Raw genomic sequence first — 24,362 nt, forward strand, 5'->3', positions numbered from 1 at the left:
CTGAGGAGCTTTTTCGCTTTCTGCTAGCTGTTCGACCAAAATATAACATAATCCTCATTTTTATGTTTATTTACAGTAGAAGGAACAACTAATTGTAATAAATTTACATCTGATCATCTCACCACTACGAATGCCGGTCCTAGGAACCCCAGGTTATTATATTCCGACAGAACTAAATATTATGGAGCTTTTATTAAACACTGCGGTGTGCATTCTTCTATTCTAGAGTTTTCATAAAAAATTTCTTTATGTAAAGGATGGTATTAATTGATTTTCTTTCATTCTATAATAGAAAAAACTTGGCGATAAAAGCATCGGATATCTTCTCGGAATCTGTAAATGTGGTACAATGGAGGACGATAAAAACTGGATGAAGTCTTTCAAACTTAGTAAAGATTTTGATTATATAACAGATGAATCTTCAACAAGAAAGACAGAATTTGAAGAGATGGTTATGTTCCCCGTCACAGGTATGAATCATAACCCGGAAAATACGACACTTATTAAACAAGAGTTCACCCCCGGTTGCGGCCACAACCGGGACAAAAATAGAGGTCGGGTTGACAAAAGCATTGACGTAACAACGATATTAGATGACCTCTTACAGCGAAATAAGAGGGGTGTTTATCCATGGCCATGTCAGTATTCGAAACCAGCTGGAAACAGCGACACTGTAGAGAGTTTTTCTAATATTCAAGTCAGCAAAGCCAACGCTTGGGAGATGGTGGCATTTGATCTTTCACTCGATGCCAATGATAAAAATCAATTTCTTGGCTCTGGTACTGGCATTGCAGCAAGAAAAGAGGAGCTGTTTGCTTCATTGCAAAACAGGGGCGACGTATTAGTGAACTGTGCCCGCAGCATGCAGGCGGAGCAGCCCTGTGACAATTTCAGCAAAACAAGCAAAAATGGTAAGAAAGTAGACGGAACCTTATTGCAAACAGACAAAGACATAGTATTCGAAGAGGGTCTTGATTTTGCAGAGGCGGAACAATGGATGACGGACATATCTGAAATTTTAAAAGCCCCCGAAATCGACATGGATTATACTGAAACAAAGTTAATCGCAACAAACATCGAGGGTGAAGACACAATTGTGGAATCACACACAGGACTGGGTTTGAATGATAAACAGGCAAAATCTCTAATAGGAACAAGAGAAGTAAATTTACTTGTCGAGGCTTTGCAGACCAGATCATTCACACCGATTTTGTATCTCCTTTCGTCAGTACTGGGCAATAATGGCGACATTGAGTGCCTGCTTGGGGAAACACCCGATTCTCGTACAATAACTAATGGCTGGAATGGCAGGGCATGTCCTGATGTACCATCTCACTTTTCAATTCTAGAACATAGGGTCCCAATCTTGTCCCAACAAACATCAGTTGACTCCGATACGACTTCCACTTGGCCCGACAGTCACACGCGACAATCATGGTCGGATTGCTCTACGGACAATGAAGAATTTTTTACCGATAGCCGGCCGAAATTTAATTCAAAGTCAACGGCGAAAATGCAGCCTTTTGGCAATCTCGACAGCACAGCAAATCATGTAGCAAGTAATAATTACGACATGGGTTTCATGAGTGTAATTGATGATATGATGCAACCAAACGCGAAATGCGATTTGCAGACGTTCAAGAATCTGCTAGAACAAGATAGGCCCGACGAAAGTGAAACAGCAACTGAGAAAAAAAGACCAAGGGTGTGGAAGTCTATCGGCACAGGCACAGATTCTTTAAACTATGACAGAGACGTAGAAGGTTGGTGAAATTTTTTGTCAAAGAATGTTTCAGGCATTAATTCGTTCATTTTAAAAGATTTTTCACAACGTAATGCAAAATTTTACATTATTCATTCATTTTCAACCTTTGAAAATTCTTAAGAGATCGTCAAGTCGGCTATGACGTCACAAGGGTAGTGATATATCTGACTTGAAAACCGCGCTTTTGATATATTCTCGCGAAGATGAACCTTCAACAGAAATAAAACACCAAAAAATTGAATTTCGGAAAGTAACTGAACAAAATATTACAAAGTCCGGCGTTTGATAACGAGAACAGGGAAAAAGAACAGGGATGTGTTTTAGTGACGTCAAAGATGGTTCCCGCTTGCGGCTAACTCCTTAGCTTTGTTGCAACGGTTTCATTGTTGTTTACGTCAAAGCATCCTAGCCCTCAATTAGAAAGGATTACACCGGTCTACGATGAGAGAAACCGCCGTTAGAGGATAGGAGGGGGATTACCCAGGTTAAAAATTCTCTGGGTCAGCATTTGCTGAACCTCCAAGCTATTTCCCAGATGGTAACACCTTTTGTTTCTTTTTTTGCAAAGTGCTTTTAATGGCATCTCTCTAGAACGGGGGTGCATGTTGGAGAAGGAATTTGAATAAAAAGTTGCAATATAGTTATTTTTTAAACAAATTTTGTACCAAATCCTAACTTATCAAACCTTAATCTTCGGATCGTGTTTGAGAAACGAGTATAAAATAGGAACGATAAAAGAAGAAATAGTGAAGTTTAAAAAAACTAGGAGAAGACGCTTTATTAAAATCAAGCTGTAAGGGATTGCACATGTATAAATTGTCTACCGAACAACAGATTTTATTTCACATAATTTGTTTAACAGTATATACACCGACTAATGAAAAGGTTGGAGGGGGGAAGGGGGGGTGATGGTTTTGTTAGCTCCTTGCTCGGCCAGGCTTTCCACTGTGGAAAAGTACGTTTTCGACTGCAGATTAGATGGTCAAACTTCAACTTCTGTATATTTAACATGATATGAACTTGAGCAATTTGGATGGTAAAAACAAAGATATAACAGAGCAATGATGAGGCATTGCTCTTGTCATCCAAAATAATGCGTTTAGTATGCACGGATAGTTTTCCACGGATATTCGGATTTTATAACCTTTGCACCATAAAATTTTTATATCATGTAACTGTGGATAGGTGTTAGATAGTTTAGAAAAAGGTAAATAAATGTATGTGCAAACTCCTGAAAATGAACAAGAAAGAGTTGAGCAAAAGCAAATTTTCTGTTGATTTTATAGATTATTCGATAATTGAATGGTTCCTCTTTTCCAGGTGCAAACGAGCCAGACAATGCCCCAAAAAGAGAAATAAAATCGGCAAATCATAGACCGGGACGTGAGTACCTTTTTAGTTCAACAATCAAGCACAATCGATTTTCTATTTAAGAATTACGAGATAAAATAAAATTACATTAACTTTCTATTCGAACAGACTTGCAGAACAACATGAATCTCTTTATTTACTCTTGAAAAGTTTATCAGATCTTGCTCCTTTTTGGTATGCATTTTCTCCAAGGTGTAGGTACTCGGTCCTCGAAATGGACCCCCTTTTTTACCGACCTGTTTGGATCTGATCCCAACCGTTTACACGAGACCTTTTTGGGGATCGGATCCGCCAGCTCCCGTGTAAACGCAAAGCCTATCCGTACCACATTGGGTACGGATCCATTTGGATCCGATGCCGTGTAAACAGGCCCTTACCCTAAAAAGCAATCCACTACTGCTGTAATTATGATTCCTGTTAGCACGTTTTTTATCATATCTGTCACAATTTCTGCTACGATCATCCCAGAATATAATTTTGAGGCACAGTATGCAAAGAACCTTGAGAACGCCCAGTGCCACTCCTCCCAGCACGGGGGTTCCTTTGTCTCCGCCCTTTTTACTTCTTCTGTCCAAAATTCGGTGGCTAATAGTCTACTTTGCTTTCGTTTTCAGCCAACAAGTGTTACCATTTGTGGGATTTTCTACGAGAGTTATTAGACAGTGATCAGTCACCGGGCCTCGACGTAGTGGAGTGGATCGATAAAGAGAAAAGGGAGTTCAGACTAAAAGACACAAAGCAGCTGGCAGAACTGTGGGGGAAGAAAAAGAAGCTATCAAATATGAATTACGACAAACTTTCCCGCTCCTTGCGATATTACATAAAGCTGGACATACTTAGAAAAGTGCCAGGCAAACGCCTGTATTTCAGATTCGGGAAAGGCAGGATGTGGAGAAAAATGAACAAGTGAACGTTGTTCTGTTACTGACAATCATGCTTCGCCGCCATCAAAAAGTCTACAATGTATTTTTATAGACTTTATATACCATGTAGAAGTCTTGTAGATTAGGACACTGCAGCCGCCGTCGAGCTTTCCTCAGCGGGAAATGGTTGCGAAGAACAGAGTGGTTTTGCGAGCAATGTTACCAAGAACCAGTTTCTAGAATCATCACTTACTGGAAAGCTATTGTTACAATTTCGTAAACAGATGGTAGAATTAATTAAAGAGACACATCCAGGATCCCTCACCCTGTAGAGGCACTTGCGCTTCTCGGCAGATCCCTACCCTTTGACAAGCACAATCAGTATTCCTTACTAACGGGGGAGAAAGGATATTGACAAATAAGTCTGCCAACACACGAAGATGAAGTTAAATTCTTTAACTGTGCTGACGAGTTACAGATAATTAATTAACCCTAGTTTGTAAACACTAGGCTATTAAATGGCTATTAAAGCTGGCTGGCTATTAAATAAATCTAGAATGTACGTACTACTTTACCCGAATGCCCCTCCGCCTAGCCTGCGTGCAAACTCTGAAATTGAAAAGGGGAAAAAAGTAATTTTCTCCTCTTTTCAATTTGTCAACAGAGTCTGCACGCAGGCTACCTCCTCCAGGCTTACGAATGCATGCTTTTGTGGAAAGCAAACCCCGTTCTCTGAGCGCAAGTACTTACTTCATAGAGGCCTACGTAAATTTTTAGACTTAGAAGATGTATATATATAAGTGCGTATTATACATGCATACTCCGATCGGAGATTTATTGTAAATCTACTTTACCAATGCCTGTCTACGACATACTTAGCTCAACAGTGGGGGACTTGGAGCACCCATATGGTGTAAGCAACAAAAAAGCAAAACCTCGTAGAGTGTTGTCGTAGTGTGGGTCCGTCAGAGGACAGTAAATGTCAGAATTGGAGTTTGATGTAAAGAAGGATTCTAGAAGGAAGGGTATTTTTAAAAATATTGTCCTTTCATGGAATTTTAGAACATTAGAATTAGATTGATATAATGTATGAAGTTACCGAAAAAGTTTTTGAAAAAAAATATGTAGACATAATTTTTTGTACTGTTTAAAATAAATACTGTATTTTATGATGCAAATAATATTTGCTACAAATTTGTAAATAGAGGATAAAGAAATTGTCTTATTATCAAATTGATATTTTCCTGAGATTTACTGAAGTAGTAAGGATACGGTACAAAAAAGCCATGTTTAATCAACTTTTCTTCATTCGTGCAGAGTTTGAATAAGAATGGACTAGATATTCTCTCAAATGGAAGTAGAAATTATTTACATTTCGCTAGGTTCGATATTTCCAACAAACTAACTTCTAGGTACAAACATGGCAATTTCAACGGTATTTGAAGGGCGCAATGCCTTTTGTACATCCTCGACATTTGTGCTGAGTTATAAAACCCACCACTTGAAATATTTCAATTCAGCCCACGTCGATTTCAGTGCACTTCAGTAAGATCTGCACACAGGTAACAAATATTACACACATCCTCCAGAAAATAAACTATCAGATTTGGAGTTAATGTTCTAAATTCGATTGTTGCGAAAACACTTGCGTACAGGACTTCACTATTGCAAGACAAAAAATTAACTAGATAGGTTCAAAATTTGTAACAAACACTCGGCTAAAAAGAGGAAAACATGTTCCACCTGCCAGTCTTTTAAAAGTAGTTACAAAACGAGGCACAGAACCATTTTATGCTGTCAATCATCAATGCAGATGTAATTCATAAACGGAGGGAAAAACTTGGAGCACATTTGACATTTGATTTGACAATGAATATAGTTAAGATTAAGTTAAACCACAATTTAGAGTACTTTAAAGCAAATTAACTATATATATCTTCTAGCACCCTGCCCGTCTGCAGTCACTACCATACATAGTTATCAAACACATACTTGACACGTGGCTATATCATTCTGCTTCACTGAAATTGCAATATTTTCAATCTTCATATGAGTTTCATATGAAGAATAGTCGCGGAATTTTCATGATGACAAAAACTGGTACAGTTCTAATCAATCTCGCATTGAAAGGGATGCCCAAATAAACAACCTATCTGAACACAGTCACTTTTCAATGACGGGTCAGAAATTGGGCGGTTGCAAAGTGGGTGGACCAACGACCTCGTACCCCTTTCTGTCTGGCAGTCACTTAATTTCAAGACCCGATAAATTTTCAGCCCTCTGACATCTTACAGAAGGCATTAGAAGGCTTGTTATTGCTTTCCAGTTCAAATTCTATCTTGGGTTAGGGATATTATATATTGTACGAGAAATAACTATGATATTTGGTCTTTTAAAAGAAATTGTATAATTTTTAGCAGCTATGATTCCATTGTAAAAGCACCCCATTTTTAAAAACTAGTTCCTAGGACTGGAAAAGTTTTATACTCCTTTTTTGGACATACCTCATAAAGTATAGAAACTAAAAGACGGCACTCACCGGGGTTAAAAAGCACTGCCCTTGCAAGACGTGCTACGGAAAATGTGGCATAAAAGGTTTTCTTCTACACGAGGTTAGTAGTAATTAAAGACCCTATGAAGACAATACTAGATAGGATTTTACCTATATGTCTAATGTAATACTTTATTTACAACGCAACATAAAAAAAGAATAGAATTTTAGTTAAAAACCTCAATACAACCTTTGTCTTTCTGAACTCGAAAATAAATATCTTTCAGCTCGCTATCGTATATGCGAGAACAGATTCAACTCAGATTTGCTCTCCTAGAGAAAAATTATGATAGAAGTACTCGCCTTATGAAATATTGGGTATCAGAAGCAAATCAAAACAAAATAGTTAAATTGACTCTAAAAGGGTTGAAATGCAAATAGAAAAATAAATAGATGTGAAGAGCGTAAATAATCAAAGGGCACACAGGGACACAAACACATACGGACACACACACACAGGGAGACAGGCACCCAAGGACATAGGCACTCGGGGCACACAGGGAAACAGGCACAATGGGGCACAAAGATACAGGCACAAAGATACAGGCATACAGACACAGGAACACAAACACACTGGGAAATTGGGACATAGGCACACCAGAACACAGGCACACAGGGAAACAGGCACACAGGGGCAAAAAGATACAGGCATGCAGACACAGGGCCACATAAATGCAAGCACACAGGGCACAGACACGAAAGACCAAGGACATAAACACATGTTTCTCCGCCACTTAATACAAGAATTCTCTTAGATTTGGTATGATAGGATGCGGAATTTCGTTCTAAAAGACAAACATATTTTATACTGAAAAGGAAGACCAGGACTGATAAAGAGCACACACCAAATTGTGTTTTTAAGCGTTGATGCCACAAGAAAATTATCTTTAGAACTTTTCAATCTCACAAAATTATTAAAAGAGCCCAAATAACAGCTTTTTTTGATGGTGAAAATGCTTGTGCTTATGTGGTCATATCTCAGCCCATTCTTAACCCATTTTACTGATTTTGCACATATAGAGGCACTTCATGAAGCTATGGGATTAAAATTCAAAAATCTAAAAATAGATTTTTGTGACGTCATCACTTAAGAACTCATTGCAGGCACGAAAAACGTAGTAGGAATCAAGCTAGGACATGATTTAGAGAAGGCAAGCAAAAAAGGGTACACAGCGTGTAGAAACGATTGACCAATGCAGAATCAAATACGACACATGGCAAATCAAGCCCAGCTGGTCGTCCCATGCCTTATTGAGTCGACATAATGAAGTAAAAATCACCTTTTGTGTGTGGGCCTTGCTAAACACGTTCCAAAAGCGCAGTGTTTCGTCGCCTGCTCCAGTCACTATTGACTCTCCATCAGGAGACATCGCCTGATACAAAAAATGAGAAAGTAAATCATTTTCAGGGTAAATCCAAGGGCACCATCCTTCTGCAATTTGCCGAGTTCCAAAACCTGTTTCTTGCTCATGGAAAGTTTTATGCATTTTCATGCTTTTCGAGAAAAATATAACAGGTCCAGTCTCGACAGCGACTTTGATCAGATGTTATTAGGCACTGATTGGCCAATAAAAAACCAACCAGGTGTTAGCTCTTTTCTACTTGCTATTTCCACGTAAGCAAACACACATTGCTGGCTTACACTTGTTACCTTCAAGTCACGATCTAACGTCCTTGCAATGGTTAGAGGACAGAACTAGATTATATTCATGTGCATAAAATCGAAGGAGTTTCTCGCAAAATTCCGCAATACGTGCATATTTGACAAGGAAATTCAGCCTAAGAACCATATGGAACGCTTAATATATATGATCTATTCAAAAAGAGTTGGGATACTGCCTTGGGTTTGCTGAAGCCATTCAAACCCAAACATAGCTACGTCATACTTTCATTGCGCATTGCAATAGTTCTTACAAGTAGGTTCAAATGCCTAACATCATTTATTCCCAATCTTCAATGCTATTTTCCTCTTACTTAGGGCTCATTTGCCCAGTGCTGGAGGCTTATTAAAGATTTCTTGGTCAATACTAGTTAGCATCGTCGAAAGCGGCCTTCGAAAAGTTCTTCCGAAAATATTGTCTAATCGGGAAGTGGTAGAGTTAAACCGAATCAATATTGGGTTGATTGCCCTAGATTGTCTGCGACAACACCAATCTGTTTTTATGATGAGTCGGATGGGTGTCGTAGCCAACTCTAGACTTCTGCTGACACACATACAACCTTATGGAAATGTTTTTAATTTAAAAGCAATCAAATATAAGGCTCGCTTCTAATATTCTAAGTTTCGAAATATCATGTTTACTGGCCGTGAGCATTGTTCTTAAAAAAGGTCATCCCACAACAACAGCAATTTAAGTAAAACTAAGCCTGGTAAGATTTAGTTGTTTGGATATGATAATTTCTCCAATCCATGTCTAACAATATGGATACAGGTTCAAGAAAAGAAATAAAGCGGTGATCAGGTTACAGAAGGTGAGAAGACCATGAAGAACAAAATAAATTTAAGTACCCCAGCACCCCCGGCACCCCGCCAAATCCCCGATTTGATTTTCTGTGCTTGCCTTCAAAATTTGAGAGGATGATCCAGTGCAAGCGAGAGCATTTTTAAACTTTCCAGGAGTGATTTACTGAATAAGCTTAAATAAATCTTGCCACTCTCAGATTTCTACCCGTGATAGAATGTTGGAATGTATTGGGAATGTGATGATAGCAAATGATGGATGCTGACAATGTTCGCTCTCATGTTAAGGGCCGTGCGACAACATACCAAGTAGAGGACCCTGCATGTGTGACCAGTTAATTTTGCAACCTGCTGCAGGCTTGGGTACTTCCAGACAAGAATTTGATTCTGCGAATAGCCATGTGTGCTAACCTAAAATCAAAATCCGTTTGTTTTAAAAACAACTCACAGTTTATAGGTCATGGTTTTGTAATGATTGTGTCCATGATTACATTGTTCGTCAAAATGATGATTATGACATAGATAATGATTGGATTATTGATTTTGATAATGATATTGTGATTGGATGATTGACAAATGATAGTAATGACGCGATTGGATGATTGATGATGCTGAAGCTTATGATTTGATAGAATGATTGATGATGCTGAAGCTTATGATTTGATTGAATGATTGATGATGCTGAAGCTTATGATGTGATTGAATGATTGATGATGCTGAAGTTTATGATGTGATTGGATGATTGATGATGGTATGCTGATGATGATAGTGACTCGATGCTCGATGAGTTTCTTGTATCAACTACTTTGCAATCCACAATTGAGTGTTTCACTATATTAAATCAAATTATCGGTTTTTTTAAAATTCATTCATATTCTTGACTGTAATTTTGTGCTACAGTTTTTACATGTCATGTGCTTCAACACTCAAAAACAAAGTGAATGGCTCTATATCAACATCCTTTTGAAAACAATGACAAGATGCATCTTTGATTGTGCAAATCCATGGCCAGACTTAACTTCATACGAAGGATCATAGTGGAAGGATCAAGTGCTCTATAACAAAGAAAAAATGACTTCACTTACCAGCTCATTCGAATGTTTCGACCATGCCAAATTGCAGACCTGAAAATTTTCTCGATTGAATAAAACTTCGAAAAGTCTTTACGAACAAAATCGACCTATACGCTACATACCTGAACACCTCAACTGTAAATTTATCGATGGGCACAATTTCAAATGCTATGAAACTTTGATTGATTCTGATTGTATCACCAAAAATCTACCTGCTCATTGATCATAACAACAAATAAGGAAAAGCTCACAAAAACAATTTTTCCAAAGCAACTTTCGATGAAAAGCCGTTGTTAGGCCAACGACATTGCGCAATAAAACTTTAAAGCAATTCATAACCTTTAATTGAAATGACTCAAGATGACTAAAAATAACAGAGTTTCCGTACTTGTGACCCTGTGTCAATGCAGTGTAGATTTTGTCCTGTTAACGTATTCCAGAATCGTATACAACGGTCCACGGTCCCACCACCAGATGCAAGGAGACCATGCTGAAAATTAAAACCGTTTTAGTTTCTAAGGCCCTGAAAAAATAAAATAGGAAAATAGCCCCCTTACAATACATGAGAGTTTGTTTCTCTGGCCCTGAAGAGAATAAAATAGGAAACCAAAAGGATGGTAGTGCTTTATAACCGGCTGTACAAGTTATTAGGAGATTAGGTTTTCCCAACGTTCTCATTTTGTCAGTCATAAAGAAACTTTAGGAAGGAACTGTTAGACCTGATCCATTTTGCCGTTGCTATATTCCATGCACAAACATTCAACAAGTTAAAAAAATAATTTAAATTCAGTGTAAAGTTGACCAAAGTTCAGTTCATGCCATAACTGTGAACCCCTCCCCCCCTTTTCTCGAAAAAGAACACAAGAATAAAAGAACCTACAGTTGTTCTTTATTCAAGCATTTATGATCTATCAACTTTTTTGGTTGAGAAATATACAAGACTCTAAAGATAACACGTTTATTTATGAAATATTGCATGTTAACCAAGGATCATATTTTTGATCGCCGAAATTGTCACTTCCTACATAGATAGCTCAGTAGCATCGCCTGAAAATCAAAGGAATGTTCAGTGTGCTCTTTGCACTGTTAGCTTCCCCTCTGTTTTAGAACATTTTCTCCCTCCCTTAAAAATAGTACAAAGACACGTTTATAAAAAAAATATTTAGCCCATTTGAAAAGCCGGCATTTTCAGAACTTCATGTCAAAATAGGCCATTTCATTTATGCTATAAAAGGACAACGATCAGCAAAGCAAGCAGTGTAAAAAACAAAAAACACAACGTCAAAAAACACTTAATAAGAAATCAACAAATTTGTCACCAGTATATGTCAATACCTTCAATAGATTACCTTGTTCCTTTTCGAAAGTATTCTAAATGTAATTTTTCGTCATTACACGCTATTCATGCTTAATCGGTAGCAAGTCTCAGTTTCGTGACATGATTTGTCTTCTAACAAAAGTTGGTTGCCGATCAAAAGCAGTCAATCATATAAGTTATATCTAAAAAGTATAGAAACAGTATTCGTTATTCTGGCACTTAAAACCACATTTTCAAGCTTATTACTAACAAACTTCTTGCCTAAAGCAAGTCTATGTTGCAAAAGACAGTCCATTTGCAGGATAACAAAACACTTTATACGTGCCTTAGAACACAAAATCAAAGAAGAGGTAGCTACACAAACGGCCTAAAAGTCAAATTCCAAATAAATACAAATTTAGGTTTTATCGTACTGTCCGTCAATGAGTAAAGACGGCATAAGGTGTATGAAAACCAACAAATTCATTTGAAAATCAAGCTTCTCATTCATCTTAATTAAAGATTTCTCTCATAAAGAAAGAAAAAAATGATTTCTCAGGACGAAATATGAGAGCGAAGGGACATTGCACATTTTATGTCTACATACCTGGTGTGGAGACCAAGAAATCGCCTTCACAGCGGCAACATGATCATTGTATTGCTGATAAGGTGAGGTACTGGAAAGATTCCAAACCATGAGCTGACAGAGAAAATGAAATGATATGAAACAACAGTTCCTGGTAAAGATTGCCAAGCCTGCACGATTAAACCATAGCGCTGCGTCAAAGCCATAAGTGACAACAAACATAATGACTGTTCTTTACTTGTTTTTTTGTCGTACCCTAGAGACTTCACGAGAAAACGGCATAAAACTGCAGGTAAAAACAAATGAGGAGAAAATTTAGCGTAAACATTCTGAAAATCAATAAAAGACATGAATTTTCGGGGCTCCTTTTTACCTAGTTCAAGCACATTTTGGTTTGAATCATGCAAAAACATGGAAGAATAGAGTTTTGAACGAAGAGACTTATTCATCTTTCTAATTCTAGTTAATCTATGGTGATTGAATGATTAAGTTACCGATCTCGTAGGCAGTAAATTAAGTCCAAGTAACGTAGAGACAAAAATTCGAGGGAAGCTAAAAAACAGGAAACTAGACTACAATGCTGTAAAATTTAAAACAAGGAAGTTATGATCAAACAACAAACCTTGTTGTCATTACCACCAGAAGCCAGCAACTGACGATCAGGTGACCACCGAAGACCACAAACCTTGAAAAATCATAAAAACGCTATTTTTATCAAGCCATTAAAAAGCTAGCCTACGTACAGACACTTGTTTAAAGGAACAATTTTACAAGAACACGAGCCTCCAAACTGGTCAAAGTTAAGAAACTAAGAACAAGCTGAGCTACTTAAAAGTGAAATTTTGAAGAAATATTTGTTTGCATACGTTTTCTAATTTGGATACGATAACAATGAGAGAAAAGCTGTGATGTGACATCCCTTCGAAAGTAATTCCGTTTCAAAGATTAGGAGCTTTTACCATCTAGGGGCGCGCTGTCGGCAAATCTTGGAAGATTTTAGTAAATAAACGATTGCTCACCAATTTTGTCGCCAAATGGAGTCTGAACACGCTAATACAGCCCTGTCACACCCTAATACTTTAGAACAATTAAGAACAGTCCAGCCTCAAAGTTTTGGAAATTAATATGAGCCAGTATGGTAATTAACTTACAAGTTCTTGCATTACACAGTTGCAGGGTAGCTCCCAGCAAGGTGTAATAAAAAAGCACCCACAGTTCTTTAAAAGCGCATCATTTCTTGCAAAAGCAGCTTCAGAATAACAAACCATTGCCTACATAACAGGCTAGAGATTTGTAAAAGTTATTATAGATTCTTGAAACAGTTTGAAAATAATACGGCTGCCAAGATTTAATAAAGCTTATACACAACGTTCCTCATAATCAAGGAAAGTGTAGTAACCACTTTCGAATGTAATCACGTCTTCCATTGTATCATTGTCATCAACACCTTTCATTGTCTACGTATCCACAGCAACGTAATCAACAACACTTTTGTAGCGTCCCCTCGTTTTATGTGTACACGCCCTGTATTGTAATTTGATTTAGTTCAGTTAGAATCAAGACTCAAGACACGCAATACTCTTTTCCGGCTCCTTGTTCTCTGGACGTAAAACAAGACATAACACTGGTTGGAAATGACACGTTCACTACAAAAAGTACTACATTGAAGAGACAGTCACCTCTTGACGATGGCCGATCAGTTTCTTTTCTGAAGGAGATGAGGATCTAAACAGAAATAAAAATTTGGATAAAATATATTCAAGACAAGATCTAGGCTATGTTGGTATTTCATGTACACACCATGCATACACTATACTTCTGTATTCCTCAGTTTTTTGTCTGCTCGTTCTAATATTAATGTTCTACCAATCCTAAAAATTTAGAAACTTTTAAGCGCAGAAAGTATAAGGGCTTTGTTTTTCTAGTATTTCTGCCAACCTTAATTGATTAAACGTGTTCATTAAGATGTTAATATTTCGGACAAATATGATTAACTAACTATTGGGCCTAAAATAGCCGAACTAAAGTAATTAGTCCAGGAACATACAAAACAACACCACAGGGTTAACGAAGACGAACCTTATGTCCCTGAGGAAGATGACACGATCACGGCTCCCTGAACAAAGCAGGTCGTTGTTCCAAGCCAAAGAGCCTAGTGGAAGGTACGAAATAGCAAGATCACATCAAAATAATCTCGATAAATATGGAGCATAGCTAGTTTACATGTGCGATTCAGATCTGATTAATACGTTGAACTGCATAATGAAGCATTGCATGTATACTATTTACAACCTAAATAAAAAGGCACTGAATTCTACCGTTTGAAACACTTAAAGGGTTTTTAAACGTGCAATTATTGCAAATATGCATCATCAGTACGGCAACCCCTTGTTAAGAGGAACTATCTTCTCTTGAGATATTAAGTATAAACGTAAAGGTAGCTATCAAGTACTAGATTCTGTTGTAGGAATATTAACGTAAATGGACTGTTTTGGTGAGCTGCAAGAAGTGTACTGTTTATTTAGATGTTCTCTGTACAGATGCCAACTAGAGCTATAATCACAGTGTAGCGTGGCTATGAATAAACCATTGTTACGGTTACTGTGATAAATGTCATCGAGACATCCGTTTTTCATCAAACATAGTGCAAGCCATTCACCTTCATCAAGTAAAATAGGTCACAGAGCATCAGCACAAGGAAGGCCATACAAAACGATACACTGTATTACATACACAACTATCTGGTTTCCCAGTCCAGAGTATTTAACAGATAGAACAATCGACGACCATAATGCGATATAACAGCGAAGAAGAAAAGTTCGTTTGATCAAATTATTTACAAAGCTAATGGAAATAAACTAAATATGCTACACAAAGTTGACATTTTTAACCACAATCTGATTTTTTCTGTTTTTATAATCCATAGTCACCAATTTGTGACGTCAGATTTTGGAAACACTTACCAACTCTCAGCAGATGACCTTCAAGCGACGAAACCTTCTTCGTGCTCTGGGTATCCCAGATTTGAACATAACCTTTGTTTGTTCCAACTGATAGATGGCTTCCCTAATATTTGAAAACAGGCTATAGTGTTACGGTCTTCACAAGTTAGTGCGCAGGTAGAGAACATATATACAAAATGTCATGCAAATGGCAGGCTAAATTAAAGGTGAGCAACTATATGGAAGGAAGCGAAATCCTGGAGGTGATGCTTGCTAAGATCTTTTCGAAGTTTATTTTTTTATAATTCTCATATACACACCCTGGTAGCTTCCTTTACAGTCTTACAAACCCGCTTCATGGAAGTTTTCTTATATGTTTTAAAACATACTTATCAGCTTTGCGAAACCGATCGTTATCGTGACATTCTATTTGAATAGAGGTTGTGGAAACTCACAGAATAAAAAATTGACAAGTTTCTTATCTAGTCGGTGTATCTGTCTCTACATAGCATCGATGTGGTTTTAGCACACTGAGAACCTATGCTAATCGTGTAGTGTCCTTGTACTTCCTCTTGATGTGACCATAACTCGTGATTCCTACGCCTGCAATTGCAACAAGCTGGCGATTTTTTTAACTCTGGGTGGAAGTTGGGTCATATCGGAGACTCGAACCCAGACCCCTGGATCTGCAGTCAGCGCCTCTAACCGCTGAGCCATCCTCGATCCTAGTCACCTTATCTAGTATGTTTTGATCCTTATGTGACTTAAAATTTCCAGCTAAGGTGGCATATTATGGAGAAAATACTTCGAAACAACATAGCCAATTTAACATCTTTTTAGGTTTTGTAGAATATTTGGTACCAGAGGTGAACTATGATAACATTTTGTAATTCGTACAATACTTCCTGGGCTGTTGAGAAAATCTGAATTCTCACTTTTGGCTCAAGAAAGAAAGAAGACAAAATATACGATCAAGGTTTTGTCTAACGCTTTAAGATAAATTATATTTCGTTACAATATGATTGACTTGGTACACACAGCAACATGCAGTAAAAATTTTCAGGCTCCATAAACAATTAGCATCTGTTAGATTTAAGATATGCTACAAGCAAACCCTTCATAGCTATTATCCTAGACATACAGAACTTCCTTTTCAACATATATCCTTACCTTTTCCGTCCATGCAACTGACGTCACAGAGTCATCTTCTGAGGCCAAATCGCAAAGTTTTGTGACCTAAAAAGTAAAGAAAATTTTTGTAATTTATGAAAATTTGCAGTAGAAGATCAAGCGATCAACTTTCCTGTAAGATAAGAGAGTGAAATACAATTACACTAGCACGTTAGATTCAGGTAATGCTAGCAAACCTTCAAATCCAAATGCCGCCTATCTACCATTTTAATTGCTTTAAATCAAACTTAAAGGCTTTTGCGCAACCAGCATGCTTAGCGGCAGTTGTCTTGATAATTGATTATGCTTTGTATTTTCATGCAGTACGACATTAGGCCGGTTCTGGAATTATATTTGCAAAGCATGCCGGTTGCATTAGAGCCTTTAAATTTCAGAAGTGAGGAATTTGGGAGCAAAAAAGATTGGATGATGAAGGGCATAAGGAAATTTGTTAGCAATGATCCATTTTCCCTAGGTTGAATTCCTGCAAAACCTGAAGATTTTTTAAACCTCCACGAAAGCAATGTTTCTGGAGACCCTTTTTACAAAAAGAGTAATAATTGCCAATGCTGGATGTAAACAATTAGCCTCAAAGACAGTCAATAAGGTCAATACTTTACTGTCTTGGTTATTCATAAACCATTTTGACATGATATCGTTAGTGCAGAGGGTTTTACGCTTTAAAATTTAAAAGTCCTTCATGGATAGGATCTTCTGTAAGCACAAGAAATGAGCAATACCTGACTGGTGTACGCACTCCATAAATAAACGCACGTCCCTAGACCAACGCTGAGAATGTTCTGTGACGACCAGTCAACCAGATTAAGATAGAAATCATCCTAAAATTCGAATAATTACCATCAAAGGTGCAAATTAAGTTTAGATTTCCAACTTTCTCTTGCTCATAAATTTTTAGCTATAAATCGTTGTCTGTACAATATTCAATTGATAATCATAATGGTGTTTGTTGTGAATAGATTGTGATGACGACTGATAATGATGCTAATGATGATAAGGATAATTGCTGACGATGATGATTATCCTGTCGGCGATTATCTTCATATTTTTATGCATTAAGACCATGACAATGTCGACAAGAGTAAAACTTTAGGTATTTTGAATTTAGTCTACAGATTGCAAATTCATTTTTGGCATCTTTTTGACTGTAAATGACAAGTACTTTGATAATGTCGTGTGATGCTAGAGACAATTTGCTATCCCGGTTGATTAAACTTTGAAAATGCGAAGAGAGAGTTTAAATCCAACAAACCTGCAGGTCTGGTGCATCCAAAACCTTAAATGGAACTTTTGAGATCTTACGAGTCGACTGAAATGTAAAAGACATATCTCTAATTGAGGTAGCATTTGGGCACAAAACAAAAATAATTGCAATACCTAAAAAAAATTTTATAATAAAAAAACAGATTTTTTAAACAACAATTCTTCCATTATTAGCAAATACTCATCAGCTTTATATTTTCAACGCTATTGGACCAATCATTTATTGCCTTGGAGGGGGGGGGGGGGGGGGGGCTGACAAAGAAATTTGAACGCAGCAATAGGACTATTGGCATTCAGAAGTGGCGGTTGGGTCGTGAAACTGACAAAGCCGCCCTTTCCAGACCAAGGGTGGGCAGAATTGACAATTTTTCTCTCATGACTAGGGAAATTGATATGAATACTACAAGACATGTCGATTCCCCATAGGTCTGTCAACATATGATTGGTGCATAGGAAGGTTATTTTCTTTATTGTCAAAACTTAATTTGTGTTTACCTTTCTCGGTGATCGAAGCAGCTGATGGCTAAAAAAAGGACAGAAGATGGGAAATTCATATTTGAACAACCAAACCAAAGCGCTAATTTACAAACTTTACACAACCTTGCTAAGCAACAGAATGAGCAACAGCTGCAAATGACTATACGTCGAAGAAAGATAACAGCTAACCAGTAACATCTATTTTCTATGCATAAAAAAGGAGTAAAAATAAACTTTGCTTGTTAACCAAAGGTGAAAATTGTGTGAATTCAAAAATGGACCACAACCCAAAAGATCAAAAGTACATGTAGATTGCATAACTCCCTTATTCATCATTCATCAACTGTTTATTCATCCAGCAGTTTTAATCTTTAAATTAATAAGCTGAACAGATACTTGAATTCAAGTCTTTGGACATTTTGGACAAAGTCTGAAACAGACTGCATTACATGATCTTCGGCAATTTAGAAGAAAGTTAGAGATTTTCAAAGCTCTGTTGTACTCACCTATCCTTCCCAACAGGCGAAAGTGAAAATGGACTTATACAGTCACTTGCCTCAATAGAACTTCTTTTTCTTGTATGCTTGAACTAAAGTTAATTTGATTTATTCTATCATTAGCATCTCAATTCCTAAAATAAGTTAGAATAACAGAAGGCTTAAAAATACATTATAACTACTAAGCAATGAAAATTACTGTTTAATGGGTCTTTCATATAGTTTTCGCTACCATGTGGGCAGAGCTGTATAGAATTGTGGGCAGAGTTGTGCAGTGTTAGAACAGTTTAAAATCTGAAGCAACTTAGAACCCTCTTGCTATTCATCAGAGCGTGCACAGCTACGTTAATACAAATGTGAAATGGAAAAGTGTGTAAGTACATAAAAATTCATATAAGCTTGAAATGAATAGATTGATGTTGATGTTTTTTCATATATATAACAACTATTGTAATTTATTGTTGTTCATAGGAAACTGATATGCACCCACCGTAAAGAGATTTTTACATCCTTTTGGTGTTGTTAATGGCTGTCTACTGTCATTTGAATCCTAAAAGAACGATGTCAATGAAAAGGAAATTCTAACATGGACTTAACTGCCTTCTAGAAAAATACATTAAATATTCAAATAAAAATAAATATATAAGCGTAACTTAAAATAATAATTTTCTAAGATATTTTTGGTTGACATTAGGTTAAAAATCACTTGATAATTCTGTGAATTTCAACTTCAAAAAAAATCAACTCTGTATGTCAGCCTGTGTTCTCTTCCAAGTGCCTAATGCACTTTTTTTAAAAAAAAGTAATCAGTGCTATTCATTAATTCAAAAACTAATGCATTACCCTTGGATTGTCGATTTCAGCTCCCAGCAGCTCATTTCGCAGCAAACTGTTATACAATAGACTGTCTACAAAATGACAATATTTTTTATATAGACAAAAGTATTAAAAATTAAACAGTAAACAAAAAAGATTATATCATGTTTTAATGTAATTCAATGAATATAACTTAAAATGAATGTCACTAAGAGTGACTTAGTTCAGAAAGGGAAATTATATCAAAGTTTGAAGTATCAATCTTCATGGGTTTCCTCAAGTTCTTAATTTCACATAAAAAAGAAGCTAGGTATGAAATGATCAAATCAAAGAAATATGACAGCTTGCAGTGAAAATTCACTGATAAGGAAATACTTCTCCTACAAAAATTCGAAATTTTATTGCCTGAGAAGTTTATGCATGATTAAATTATTACAAATCTTGGGAGCATAAAGGAGCTTGATGGTGCAATTATCTTTATTGGTTCTTCCATCTAATGATTTTATGCCCTTTTAAAATGAACCTTCATTTAAATTGTTTTGTTGTGGAGGCCATGTATGAGCATTGAAGCTTCTGTGAATATGATATTAAGAGGGTATGTGGTAGCAATTGAGGGGTCTGATATCCCACAGTTGATAAAGACTTATATTAGAAATTCAGGACTTTAAAATAAATAGAACATTTACAAGTTTTTTCACCTGAATTAGAACAGGCTGAAGGGCCTATAGCATTCAAAAGGTTGCATAACTGAACAATCACAAGCGAAGCCAAAATTTTTTTTACCTTTGTTTTCATTGTTTACATTCTGTTCTCTGAAAGTAAATAAAATCAATTAGCAAGCACACTGACTGATCAAATCTGGTGACAAAATGATTTTGAAATATCTGATGTTGAATGAATCTATTCAGGACGAGTAGGGTGCAATACACAATCAGCACATTAATACTTCATGTTCACATACCTTTGTGAGCTTTGAGTTGTTGGGTCAGAGTTTTCCTGAAAAAAATTGGATTTATACACTTTTTAATTTTCCATTTTTAAAAGCTTGTGTATTTATTTACAAATTCTAATTTTTTACACTCACTTTGAAATTCATTTACCATAATTATAAAAAAACAGAAAACAGGATGCAATCAGAATTTATTCAAAATAATCTACTGCTCACCTGTTGCATCAAGATTCCAGATATGTTCCTAATAGCTGATCGGCTTGGGATTGCCCTAAAAGCAAAAATAAAAAATTTATCAAGAAGATAGGCAGGGGATTATTTAAACAGCTTTATACAGACTGTTTGAAAACTGAAACTGAGAATCATTTCACATAAACAATGGGAAAAATCCTATAATCTTAGTTTAATATTTTGGAGAAATTCTAGCTTTTTCATCTTAGAATACTCTTGTTGTAATTATTTCAAAAACAGGCATGGACAGATGGTACATCCCTATAGGCGTTGCTACTTGTTTTTATTCCCATATGGTCTGGAGAATTCAAATTATCACATTAATTGAGGTTAGTTATCTACCATAGTATGTTTTTGTTACAAAAGGCATTTGTGATAATTTTCTCATGATCATTTCATGAAAATGTTATTGAAAATGGAAGAATATCTTATGATTCTAAAAAGTAACAAAAGAAGATCAATCAAAACTGTATATACAAGGAGGATCCAACTAACTATAACTTTAACTATAACTGTGCTAAAGGCTAATAGCCTATCACAGATCTTTGGAGTGACTTCACTCTGGACAGACCATTATACTTATAGACCACTTATGTTAAGCCAAACTCTAAATCATAACAAGTGTAACACCCAACTGATAGATAATGGATGTCAGAAAAATAGTCTGTCCTTGGAAAGCCACTCCATACTTTTTGTATTTTCTCAAAGTTGTTGTCTTAATCTAAACTATTGAAAGAATGTCCTCTTTACTAACAGAATATTTCTTCTCTCCAAATGAATTGTCCAAATGATTCTTGAATGAAATTAGCATGTCTGCATTTACAATGTTAGATGGTAGCTTATTCCACATGATCCTCAGGCTGAAAAACCTCTTCCTTACGTCTCTTATCCAAAGTTGGATAAAACTTTTTAATTACTAAAAGATATTCAACAACAGCAGTAACAAAAAGTATTTTTGAAGTAAAAACAACAAAATTTGGTTCTTTTTTGGTGCTTAATTTCACTGCTCTATAAAGATATCATTTACAGACAACAGGATTTCGAAGATAATTAATTAATAGAGAGTGCGGGAAAATAACCGACCCGAGCGAGGCTCGAACTCACGACCCCTGACTTTGTACGTCAAGTGCTCTACCGCTGAGCTATCGGGTCGTGCTTTCAAGCCAACACCCAAGGCCGAGTCATTCACCCGCACTGCCCCTCTCTTTTACCAGATACACAGGGGAGCCATCGCAGCTCCATCTCAAAGTGCAGAGGACCTGAAGAATGAGAGAGGGGCAGTGCGGGTGAATGACTCGGCCTTGGGTGTTGGCTTGAAAGCACGACCCGATAGCTCAGCGGTAGAGCACTTGACGTACAAAGTCAGGGGTCGTGAGTTCGAGCCTCGCTCGGGTCGGTTATTTTCCCGCACTCTCTATTAATTAATTATCTTCGAAATCCTGTTGTCTGTAAACTTTCTCTTCAACCCTATCCAGTGTTGGGGCTGCGATGGCCCTCCTGGTGTGGGCAGTCTTCTCTCATTCTTCAGGTCCTTTGCACTTTGAGATGGAGCTGCGATGGCTCCCCTGTGTATCTGGTAAAAGAGAGGGGCAGTGCGGGTGAATGACTCGGCCTTGGGTGTTGGCTTGAAAGCACGACCCGATAGCTCAGCGGTAGAGCACTTGACGTACAAAGTCAGGGGTCGTGAGTTCGAGCCTCGCTCGGGTCGGTTATTTTCCCGCACTCTCTATTAATTAATTATCTTCGAAATCCTGTTGTCTGTAAACTTTCTCTTCAACCCTATCCAGTGTTGGGGCTGCGATGGCCCTCCTGGTGTGGGCAGTCTTCTCTCATTCTTCAGGTCCTCTGCACTTTGAGATGGAGCTGCGATGGCTCCCCTGTGTATCTGGTAAAAGAGAGGGGCAGTGCGGGTGAATGACTCGGCCTTGGGTGTTGGCTTGAAAGCACGACCCGATAGCTCAGCGGTAGAGCACTTGACGTACAAAGTCAGGGGTCGTGAGTTCGAGCCTCGCTCGGGTCGGTTATTTTCCCGCACTCTCTATTAATTAATTATCTTCGAAATCCTGTTGTCTGTAAACTTTCTCTTCAACCCTATCCAGTGTTGGGGCTGCGATGGCCCTCCTGGTGTGGGCAGTCTTCTCTCATTCTTCAGGTCCTCTGCACTTTGAGATGGAGCTGCGATGGCTCCCCTGTGTATCTGGTAAAAGAGAGGGGCAGTGCGGGTGAATGACTCGGCCTTGGGTGTTGGCTTGAAAGCACGACCCGATAGCTCAGCGGTAGAGCACTTGACGTACAAAGTCAGGGGTCGTGAGTTCGAGCCTCGCTCGGGTCGGTTATTTTCCCGCACTCTCTATTAATTAAAGATATCATTATGTTTAAGAAACAATGAGAGAACCTCTTGACACTGTTTTGATAAACAAGATTCATAATTTGATCCACATATGCCAAATAAGAGACTTGATATATCAAATTACAATGTAAAGTGTGTCTTTGATAAACAAGAAAGCATCCCATACCTGTCACAAACCATGTCCATGTTGAGACGTCTCCTCCTTGGACTAGGGCTGCAAATTCTTTTTGGAGACTAAAACAGATTTTGGGATGTGCCAATTATTAAAAAAAATCATTGAAAATTATCATCAACAGCAACATTACAAAGCTTAATTACAATCTCTGAAGGTGGATTCAGCTGAGGATAAGCATGAAGGTAGGTATATGACTATGAGTGCCAAAAAAGGTGGGCATGACTATGAGTGCCAAAAAAATAGGCCACAAGCTTGGGAAAGTATGATCTATGCCAATGCATGAAGATCAGGGATGTGGTAGCTATTAATGAGGTGTACTACAATATATCTCAAAATTTCCACCATACCATACTTTGTTCATATTATACATATGTTACAACAGAGCATATACTGATAGGATAATATATTTTTTCAAAAGCTTACATGAGGTGATTGGACTGGACTTCTGCCATTCATCTGGTCAATGAGACGCCTTTCAAAATCTGGGTCCATGATTATTTACAGAAAATCAAAATCTATTATACTTTGTTGACCTAAAAATGAGACAACTCTCTCAGACTAACTTGGATATGAAATTCAACATGTCTAAGTAGTGATTCAATATTTCTGTCTTTAAGCCTAATGGCAGACATTTTTGTATACAAAGAATGAGTACACTTGAAAAGTCCATAGAGTACCTATAGATTTGGTATACTATATCAACTTTGTTCTTAAAAATTAGTTTGAACTAAATCATCATTGAATGCCTCCTTTATATCTCTACTAGGCATACCTTTAAAATGTCTTTTAAAAAACTTTGGAAAAAGATGAAAACATTTTGCCCTTCAAAAATATTTCTGTGAAATAAAATGGTGCATATGAACCGTTTTCACTTTAGTTCTCCTATTCAAACCACAGCCTCATCTTTTCACTACTAAAGACCTCATCTTTTATCATGTTGTTCAGTAAACACAAGCAAAAGCTTTTGAGACTTCACTTGCCCAACTTTTTAAAGGGCAACTGACCTGGTTACAAGCTACGGTTAACCAAAGGGATAAAACCTCGTCAACATTTCAAAGATGGCCTAATCAAGAAAAAATTTTCTGGTGAGACTAGAAAAATTTTGCATTAGAAAGCTGAACAATACCATCATCATCATCGTCATCATCATTAAAGCCCTGCAAATACACTACACCTGCATAGAAATTAAAAAGATATGCAAATCTAAGGTACTTGAAAGTGCAGAAAACAATTTATTATGTTTGTCTTTTGGCTAAATTTTTTGTTTTGGCCTAAACTTGTAAAAGGTAGGCTACATAAATTTCAGAAAAGAGCCAGATACCAAACAAAAAGACAACTTACAACGTTACCCATGAAATAACCAGGCATTCGTGTGATGAAAAGCCAGACAGCCTTGGAGTTCAGGGGGTTTTCCTTGTCTGTCAGCTCCAGGCCTAGAACTTTCAAAATAATTCGGCGTGCAGAAGAATCACTTTTTCGAATTTAGACCGACCAACAGTACTAGTCA

General features: G+C 37.1%; 2 protein-coding genes and 4 non-coding genes across 7 annotated transcripts; 4 read left to right on the forward strand and 2 right to left on the reverse strand.

Annotated features, from left to right (window-relative positions):
* On the forward strand, positions 1-5,712 carry LOC148957444 (uncharacterized). Its single transcript, XM_089115370.1, has 3 exons — positions 1-1,763; positions 3,086-3,148; positions 3,751-5,712. Exons 1-3 carry the CDS (start codon positions 350-352, stop codon positions 4,044-4,046), a joined length of 1,773 nt encoding a protein of 590 aa, XP_088971496.1. The 5' UTR covers positions 1-349; the 3' UTR covers positions 4,047-5,712.
* Positions 5,713-5,845: 133 nt separating this feature from the next.
* Positions 5,846-24,352, reverse strand: LOC135695062 (fizzy-related protein homolog). Of its 2 annotated transcripts, XM_065214009.2 has the most exons (24): positions 24,197-24,336; positions 23,860-23,918; positions 23,279-23,388; positions 22,847-22,914; positions 20,316-20,370; positions 20,112-20,146; positions 19,934-19,962; positions 19,178-19,242; positions 18,825-18,884; positions 18,344-18,426; positions 17,856-17,883; positions 17,350-17,406; positions 16,820-16,918; positions 16,080-16,145; positions 14,931-15,033; positions 14,047-14,119; positions 13,647-13,692; positions 12,590-12,652; positions 11,989-12,081; positions 10,473-10,574; positions 10,097-10,135; positions 9,318-9,422; positions 7,831-7,923; positions 5,846-6,823 (listed from the first exon to the last, which is right to left on the reverse strand). In XM_065214009.2, the coding sequence occupies exons 3-24, from the start codon at positions 23,345-23,347 to the stop codon at positions 6,782-6,784; spliced, it is 1,473 nt and encodes a 490-aa protein (XP_065070081.1). In that variant the 5' UTR covers positions 23,348-23,388; positions 23,860-23,918; positions 24,197-24,336; the 3' UTR covers positions 5,846-6,781. The 2 variants fall into 2 exon arrangements, with proteins under 2 accessions (XP_065070081.1, XP_065070080.1); XM_065214008.2 differs by lacking the exon at positions 23,860-23,918 and having other exon boundaries at positions 24,197-24,352.
* On the reverse strand, positions 21,410-21,482 carry Trnac-aca (transfer RNA cysteine (anticodon ACA)). The gene has a single exon. It is a non-coding gene; the product is annotated as a tRNA-Cys (tRNA).
* Trnac-aca (transfer RNA cysteine (anticodon ACA)) lies at positions 21,654-21,726 on the forward strand. The gene has a single exon. It is a non-coding gene; the product is annotated as a tRNA-Cys (tRNA).
* Positions 22,278-22,350, forward strand: Trnac-aca (transfer RNA cysteine (anticodon ACA)). Its single transcript has one exon. It is a non-coding gene; the product is annotated as a tRNA-Cys (tRNA).
* Trnac-aca (transfer RNA cysteine (anticodon ACA)) lies at positions 22,590-22,662 on the forward strand. The gene has a single exon. It is a non-coding gene; the product is annotated as a tRNA-Cys (tRNA).
* Positions 24,353-24,362: the final 10 nt, after the last annotated feature.

The sequence above is a fragment of the Rhopilema esculentum genome, unplaced genomic scaffold (genome assembly GCF_057945365.1).
Source record: "Rhopilema esculentum isolate cy_ngs unplaced genomic scaffold, ASM5794536v1 HiC_scaffold_27, whole genome shotgun sequence".
In the NCBI taxonomy this organism is placed as follows: domain Eukaryota; kingdom Metazoa; phylum Cnidaria; class Scyphozoa; order Rhizostomeae; family Rhizostomatidae; genus Rhopilema; species Rhopilema esculentum.

Coding starts and splice junctions, on each gene's coding strand:
- LOC148957444 (XM_089115370.1), top strand. CDS start 350: ATGGAGGACGATAAAAACTGGATGAAGTCTTTCAAACTTAGTAAAGAT. Junction 1,764..3,085: donor CTATGACAGAGACGTAGAAG/GTTGGTGAAATT, acceptor CCTCTTTTCCAG/GTGCAAACGAGCCAGACAAT. Junction 3,149..3,750: donor GGCAAATCATAGACCGGGAC/GTGAGTACCTTT, acceptor TTTCGTTTTCAG/CCAACAAGTGTTACCATTTG.
- LOC135695062 (XM_065214008.2), bottom strand. CDS start 23,347: ATGGACCCAGATTTTGAAAGGCGTCTCATTGACCAGATGAATGGCAGA. Junction 16,919..17,349: donor TGGATGCACCAGACCTGCAG/GTTTGTTGGATT, acceptor TTCGAATTTTAG/GATGATTTCTATCTTAATCT. Junction 9,423..10,096: donor CGAAACATTCGAATGAGCTG/GTAAGTGAAGTC, acceptor TTTTGATTTTAG/GTTAGCACACATGGCTATTC.